This window comes from Capsicum annuum, chromosome 3, assembly GCF_002878395.1.
Source record: "Capsicum annuum cultivar UCD-10X-F1 chromosome 3, UCD10Xv1.1, whole genome shotgun sequence".
In the NCBI taxonomy this organism is placed as follows: Eukaryota; Viridiplantae; Streptophyta; class Magnoliopsida; order Solanales; family Solanaceae; genus Capsicum; species Capsicum annuum.
The window spans coordinates 7,868,445-7,876,502 of NC_061113.1; the positions used below are offsets into that span (position 1 = coordinate 7,868,445).

Genomic DNA, 8,058 nt, shown 5'->3' on the forward strand with positions numbered 1-8,058 from the left:
GGGGGGTCGGGTCAACGCCGGGGAGCGAACGACCGGGGGTCAGGTCGGGTCAGCGCCGGGGACCGGAGGTCGGAGCCGGCGGTCGGATCTGGTCGGCTCCGACGTTCAGCGACGGCGCCGGGGGCCGGGGGCCGGTGCGCTTGGGATGGAGAGGGGGTAGGGAGAGAGAGAGAGAGAGGGAGAGCCGGCGACCGGAGGTCGTAGCCGGCGGTCTAGTCAGCGCCGGCGACCGTAGGTCGGAGCCGGCGGCCGGATCGGGTCGGCGCCGAAGGTCAGCGACGGCGCCGGGAACCGGGGGCCGGTAAGCTGGGGGTGGAGAGAGGGTCGGGAGAGAGAGAGAGGGGGAGAGAGCCATTGGGAGAGAACCGTTTTTTTTTCAACTCAAATAAAACATATAAAAATAAATCTTTCATATAAAAATAAAATATATATAAAATATATATGAACCGTTTTTTTTTTGTCATATATATATGCGTTTTAAAAATAAAAAAATAAAAAATCAGGCTTTTTTTTTTTTTTTTTTTTAAAACATGCCACATCAGCATTAGGGTTGAAATTAATTTATTTTAAAGATGTTAAGGAGGATAAATAATTATTCGTAAAGTTTAAATGCCAAGCTAAGTTGTCGGGACAAATTCAGGGGGTTTTGATGCATTATCTCTTTATTAATTTTTGGTTTAGCCTATAAGAAGTTTTATAATAACATGATTTTGCCTTTTTTTTTTACAAACTTGATTCAGGAACGAAGAGCTCATGGAGGATTGCAGAGAATTTTAGGCAAAGTTTGGTGTTTGTGCAACATTTATGTGAATTTTAATTTGAGTTAAAACTTTTTGATGACTATGTTGTTATATTTGGATAGCTTCCTAGCATCAATAACGTTGGATCCGTGCTCAGCACAGATCATTTTGATGTAGAATATTATAATTTACTATGTCTTTTTATTTTTGTTATATTGTTCTACTATGAATTGAGAATTTTTGTTAAAAGTGGATGCATCGATTCATTGATGAACTAAGACACACCTCCATCTTGATAAGATATGTATTTTTCTACATAAATTTTCGAATTTAAATTCTTCCGTTTTTTAAAGAATAACCTTTCTACCTCTATAAAATAAGCCTAACATTTTTTCTCAGCTCCGTCCTATTCCATTTTCATTCTTACCTCAACTATTAGTTGGGCCTTTTCTAGCCTCAATTATCATCATCGTTCGACTATGAAAAGAAAATAACTACTCCCTTCGTCCCATTTTACTTATCCTAAATTTTCTAATTTATTATCTCATTTTACTTGTTCCTTTTTACCTATTAAGACAAAATAATTTTTTTTCCATTATACCCTTAGTATAATTGATTACTCCTCATTATTAGTATTTTTGAAAAATGTTGCAAAGAAGAGTATCATTAAGAGTACACCATTAAGAATATAAATGGTGTTTTGATATTAGCCATCCGTCAATATTGAAACTAATAATAAGATACAATTAAGAGGGGCAAAATGATAAAGTTATATTATCAATTATTTTTTTTTTAATAGCTATATCATCTTAATTTGAGACGGGTAAAATGAAACGAAGGAAGTATTATTTAATGGTGTTTTATATATAAATGGTGATAACTAGAGCTTAAAAAAATCTAAAAAGTGACATTTCATGTAGTCTTTTTTACTATTATATATTCAAAATAAGAAGATGTAAAAAATATTATGTGATTCTCCCATTTGTCTAAGGCCTGGTGGATGGAGTTACATGATGTTATTGATTGAAGGTAACCGATATTTCATAAATTTAATTGAGTTGCATATAGCTAGTTCAAACAATTATATCTCCGGAATTCTCGTGGGTCAATACCCCACCCTATCCCATCGGGATACATATCTTCGAATTTAATCGAGATGTAAGAATGTCGATTCGAACATCACGATTATTAAAAAGATATTTTTACTAAAAATCATCTAGACAACAAAAATTCACAATATCACCCACAGGTTCAACCTAACGTGTCAACTTCTCATTGGTCAATACCCCTACCCCACTCCACCGGAGTACCCTAAATTTAGTCGAGGTGTGAAAAGTTGATCTGAACACTATAATTATTTTTTTTAAGAACATCTTTATTAGAATCACCTACAGAGTGAGAAATCACAATATCAGCCTCAGCTTCAAACTGACGTGTCAAATTCCTATTGGCCAACAACCCCCACCCCACCCCCACAGTACCACTCTTCTTCCCTCAGCCATTTCCAAATCCCAATTTTCTCCTCCATTTTTCCCTCAAATCAGCTCAAAAAACAAACAGTACACACAGTGAATTCCATTCACATCACACAGTGTATTAGCAAAAATGACGGAAGCAATGATAAGGAAGAAAGCCGGAATGGCTAGTGTAAAAGACATGCCTTTATTACAAGACGGTCCACCACCTGGCGGTTTTGCACCGGTTCGATTCGCTCGACGGATCCCTAATTCCGGTCCAAGTGCTTTAGCCATTTTCCTTACTGCTTTTGGTGCTTTTTCTTGGGGTATGTACCAAGTTGGCGTTGGAAATAAGAAGCGTAGGTATGTAAAAATAATCATTTGGGTCTGTTTATTTTGCCCAAATTTCATCTGGGTATGGCTTAATTTTTTCTATTTGTGTAAAAAGTTGGTTCCTTTTTTTTTTTTGATGATTTGTGTGTGAGCTGATTGTGATTTCTTGTAAACCCTAAAAATGTTACCATATGGGTATTGTTTGTTTTGGCTTGATTTGATCTGGGTGTGTTTTGCATTTTTTTTTTTTTGTAAAAGATTTTCTTGATGATTTGTGTGCCATTTGCCTTGGTGATGGATGAATTGACGCGGTGTATTCAATATGAGGTGCCATGATGTATGCTATTGCTATTTGTGGATGACATTGTACTAATTGACGAGACATGCGGCCTAGATAATGCTAGGTTGGAGGTATGGTGACAAACTTTTGAGTTTAAAGGGTTCAGGACTAAAACGGAATATTTTAGAGTGCAAATTCAGTTATGCGGTGCATGAGGCAGGCGTAGAAGTGAGGATTACCACACCATTTATCCCCAAGAAAGAGAGTATTTTAAGTATCTTGGGTCTGTAATCCAGAGAAGTGGGAATATCGACGATGATATCATGCATCGTATCGGTGCGGCATGGATGAAGTGGAAGCTTGCTTCTCAAGCCTTGCGTGATAAGAAGGTACTACCAAAACTTAAAGGTAGGTTTTATAGAATGGTGGTTAGATCGGCTTTGTTATATGGGGCAAAGTATTGGCCAGTCAAGAACTTCCATGTTCAAAAGGTGCATGTTGTGGAAATGAGGATGCTGAGGTGGATGTGTGGGCGTACCAGGAAAGATAAGATTAAGAATGAGGATATTCAGGATAAGGTGGGAGTTGCCTTCGTGGTAGACAAGATAAGGGAAGTGAAATTAAGATGGTTTGGACATGTGAAGAGGAGATGCGCAGACACCCCAATGATGAGATGCAAGTGGTTGGATATATTAAGTACGAGGAGAGGTAGAGATAGACCAAAGAAGTATTGGTGAGAGGTGATTAGGTAGGACATTGCCTAACTCTAGGTTAGCGAGGACACGACCTTAGATAGGAGGGTGTGGAGGACAAGTATTAGGGTACAAGGTTAGTTGGTAGAGGTCTATTGACCTACTTTTTTGAGGGTTTAGGCTTGGTGGTGTACGTTGTACTAGCCATATTCTTGTAATTATTGCTTTCAATACCTATCCTTGTATGTGTTTATTCTGATTCAATTATCACATTATTTTGTTGTTGTTGTTGTTGTTTTTTATTTTTTGTACACTTGACTGCTTCCCTTATTTGTTGTTATGTTTCCTTCATTATTTCCTTTTCTTTGTACCTAGATTTGTTGCACTAGAGTTCAGGGTCTTTTTGAGACAACTTCTCTATCTCCACGAGGTAGTAGTAAGATCTGTGTACACTCTACCCTTCCCAAACCCCACTTGTAGGATTTTGAAACTTGGGTTTCTTTCTTGTTTTTTCAAGGTGATTCTTTAAAGCTGGACAATACAGAAACTTGTCCCTTGAATCTCATCCCTCAACCACTTTGATGAATGAATTAGCATCATCTTGACGATCACTTCCCCTGCATACTGAGCAAGGTGAAAAACTGTGCTCTGTGTCCTGAATGTTGTAACCGTATAACATTGCTTCAACACTGATTTGTGGACATACTAGGAGAAATAGTCTAGGAACGGGGTTATACAAGAAAAGGTGAGAGCGGCCTCTGTGGCAAACAAAATGAGGGAAGCGAGACAGAGATGGTTCAGACATGTGAAGAGGAGACGTGCGGATGCACCAGTGAGGAGGTGTGAGTGATATGACTATAGCAGATCTGAGGAGAGGCAGATGTCCGAAGAAGAACCTCGTGTGTGTGTGTGTGTGTGATTAGGCATGAGATGGCACATCTTTAACTTATTGAGGACAAGGCCCTAGATAAGAAGGTATAGAGGTTAAGGATTAGGGTAGGAAGGTAGTTGTAGACTAGTTTTCTAGCATTTTTTTTGTGGGAGAGGCAGGGGTAGGTCTTCTCTTTCCATCTCCTTTTCAAGTAGTATTAGTTACTCCTCTTTCCAACTCCTTATAGTATTAGTTAGTATTCGCCTAGTACCTTATTCCTCAATTTTTACTACTACTTGTTGATTCATCTGCTCTGTTCATTTGCTATTTTGTTGTCATTATTTTCCTTTCAGTTTTTCGTTGTTTCAACTTTCATCTTCTTTTGAGCTGTGGGCCCGTTGGAAACAACCTCTCTATTCCACATAGGTAGTGGTAAGACATGCGTACATCCTACCCTCTATAGACCCCACTTGTGGGATTGCATCAGGTACGTTGTTGTTGTTATAGTGTCATATTACCCATGTAAAAGTTAGCTTTTAGCTATCATCAATTTTCAAGAGCTATGTTCTCTCCATTTAGTGTCTTTGACACTATTATTTTTTCTTGTACGAGATTAGGCTTTTCTTAATCCTTCCTCATCTGTTTGTGTCTATGTAGCAAGAATAGCTAGCAGCCAATGTGTCATATTCCTCTTAAAGACACTAGATTTGCGGGATATCCTGAATGGGATGAGCGACACAGGGAATATCATTTCCATGTAAAATATCTCCTAGGTACTGAAATCTTAATTCTTTGATTCAACAGTTATATTTTGGCTAGGACAAACGCTGAGTAAATTGGAATGATATAAAGAAGATTAACATGGTGAAATCCTTAACAAGATCCATTATACAACTTCTGAGTCAATGTTAAACCGTACATGTGCTTTGGTTCCAAAGTTCTAGCAACAAGCTTAGTTTCTAAAGTGGTAGAGTGGGCGACTCGGGATCTTAGAAGCAACACTGCTAAGCTTCACTTCGAGTGTTGTTCTCAATGGTGTGTCATTTTCTGCAGTCTCCAAGAGGTTTTATTGGTCTTGGGTTTATGTTTGGACGAGTTACAAAATTTATTTGGGATTTTTTTTACGAAGTAAGATAATATCATTGAAAAGGCATCAGGAGTGTGCCTACACTTGAACAGGGGAGCTAACAAAATCCAAAAAGTTTCTGAGTACTATTATCTGGGGTAAGAAAGTTCCAATTGAACAAGCAAAGTAAACATCTAGCTTTCCCGGGGTGGGGGTGGGGGTGGGGGTGCTGGAGTTGATATTCCATGAGAACACCTGTGGTTTGTTTCATTCGTAACAACCTAAAAATGACTGCTTGAATCATTTTCCAGATCTTTTTGATGGCTTTGTCAACTCTCCAAAATATCCAGCTGATATAGGCTTCCTTGATGGACTGGAGCATCATCAAAAAACAAGTCAAAACTGGAGAGGAAGAAACTACAAAATTTATTTGGGATTTACGTTGTTTCTTTTTTTATTTATTTGGATGAATACCAGAACATGAATAACCTGCTGGGAGAATTTTTCCCAGAAATCATAATCAGCTAGGATACTTACACCCTTGCTTAACCGTATTGATTGGATCTGTAGAGTTGGCTTTAGCTAGTGTCATAGTAATTTGTGATATTTCCATCAAAAGGATGTTGGATTGTTGGTAATTAGTGAAAATCACAATGAACAATTCCCCCATGTTATTGTAGTGATTCAAGTTCGGCATGCAATTCATTCCTTATACATGCTTGAAAATCCATTGTGTTAGCCAGCTTTTGCTCTTTATTTTAAACTCATGTTTAAGCTCTAGTTATCATGACAAAAGGATGAAGTGCTACTGCTGTTGGATTCTGGATATTGTGTACATTAGTTATGAATAAATAAAGGTGAATTCACTCCATTAATTTTAAGTTTTTAGATAAGGTGGTCACATAATTCAACATTTATTTAGTGCCAACCCTATCCTTATATTTAGGTACCTAGTGTTGAACCCCCATATTATTTTATCTATGCTCCTAATGGAGCATGTCCGTGTTAAGTCCCACATGAGTTGGGGGTCTGTGCCTCTAGTATCTTTATATTGTCTTGGTTACTTTTCACCTTGTGCATAATTGGTTGAGGGTGTGGGTTGTTGTCTTTCAATATGGTAGTGGATAATTTTTTATTCATGAGCTAGCTTTTGGATTTCAAATAGTTCCAAGGTCCATTTCGATTAGAATGGTATCAGGGCTAGATGCATCATTCATGTTTTCTTAACCAGTTTTGGGTCCTTATTTGTTATCCAAGGTCTAAATACCTAGTTCTAGGCATGGTTGGAGAGGGAGGAAGGATAGCGTTCCACATTGGTCGGGGGTATGAACTGTAGTCTGTGATATGATTTTGGACATTCTTGACCTTATGAACTATCTTTTGGAGTTGAGTGATAGGTTCAGGTTTCAGTTTGTTACCAACTTGGAAGTCCATGGGATGATTAGTTAGTTGCCATTCTCTGAAAAATTTAGAATACAGAGCTCTCTGATATCGGAGTTCTCGGGGGAACTTGGAAAAGCTGTTTGAACTAAGGACATTCCTAGAACTCCCCTTATGTTTTGGAATATGTGCACTGGTTGACACCTCCATGGTTCCCGAAATTGGCAACCTCAAACTTCTTTAGAAAAGGTTCTGATAATATTTGCAATATGCAGGGTGATAAAGGAAGAAAAATATGCTGCTCGAAGGGCCATCCTGCCCATGCTTCAAGCTGAAGAGGATGAAAGGTGAGCCTACTTGAATTTGTTTCCATTTCCATGTTCCTGTCGTAGTTTGAACTACTTTTCATTTATTCTGTTGTTTTCCCCTTATTCAGATTCGTTAAAGAGTGGAAGAAGTATCTCGAAGAAGAGGCAAGAATCATGAAGGATGTTCCCGGTTGGAAAGTTGGTGAAAGTGTTTACAACTCTGGGAAATGGATGCCTCCAGCAACCGGAGAGCTTCGTCCTGATGTCTGGTAAGATGTGGGTAATCTTCCAGGACGTGCAGCATGAGAACTGCTTCGTCTCAGTGGAGTTATTATTACTTTTTCCTTTGAACTTCTTTCCTCAATTGGAATAAAAATGTATCTGCAAAATCTGTGCCCATGTTTAAGATGATGTTACAGGATTTGCTTTATTGCTATTAGCATTCTCTCTCCAATCTGCATATGAGTTTTGGGATTATAAGTGACAACTCAAGTTTCATGTTCTCTAATAGTTGGTTCAGATCATTTTACTGAATACACATCTCCTTTTCTCCAATATTTCGATTATTATCATTTATCTTTTCAAAGTTTTCTTTTTCCAATCACATCATAGCAGATACCTTGTGTTCAAGCCGTGTAAACACTCTTTTACAGAAATGCAAGGTAAGGTTGCATACTATAGGCCTTTGTGGTCCGGCCTTTAGTACACCGGGCTTATCTTTTTATAGCAGCTACCTGAAAGTGGGCTTTTCCCGTGGCTTCAAACACTGGGAGAGGGCCAAGCCAAGTCTAGTCGAAGCTATTGTTGAATGTTTCTGATGCGAACAACCTCAACTAACACAGATGAATTTCTTTTCTCAAACCAAAACAAAAAGATTAATTGGAGTAACTGATGTCCCTAACCTCCTTTGTATATAATTAGAAACTGTGTT

The 8,058-nt window shown here is 38.4% G+C and overlaps 1 protein-coding gene and 1 long non-coding RNA gene across 2 annotated transcripts in view; both read left to right on the plus strand.

The window, feature by feature from the left end:
* Positions 1–953, plus strand: part of LOC107866586 — a 7,340-nt gene extending 6,387 nt beyond the window's left edge. Inside the window, exon 4 of the long non-coding RNA XR_001672994.2 lies at positions 741–953. This is a non-coding gene — a long non-coding RNA (uncharacterized LOC107866586). The remainder of the gene's footprint in view (positions 1–740) is intronic.
* Positions 954–1,729: 776 nt separating this feature from the next.
* Positions 1,730–7,682, plus strand: LOC107864530 (NADH dehydrogenase [ubiquinone] 1 alpha subcomplex subunit 13-B). Its single transcript, XM_016710925.2, has 3 exons — positions 1,730–2,560; positions 7,095–7,166; positions 7,256–7,682. Exons 1-3 carry the CDS (start codon positions 2,346–2,348, stop codon positions 7,398–7,400), a joined length of 432 nt encoding a protein of 143 aa, XP_016566411.1. The 5' UTR covers positions 1,730–2,345; the 3' UTR covers positions 7,401–7,682.
* Positions 7,683–8,058: the final 376 nt, after the last annotated feature.

Coding starts and splice junctions, on each gene's coding strand:
- LOC107864530 (XM_016710925.2), top strand. CDS start 2,346: ATGACGGAAGCAATGATAAGGAAGAAAGCCGGAATGGCTAGTGTAAAA. Junction 2,561..7,094: donor GTTGGAAATAAGAAGCGTAG/GTATGTAAAAAT, acceptor TGCAATATGCAG/GGTGATAAAGGAAGAAAAAT. Junction 7,167..7,255: donor CAAGCTGAAGAGGATGAAAG/GTGAGCCTACTT, acceptor CCCCTTATTCAG/ATTCGTTAAAGAGTGGAAGA.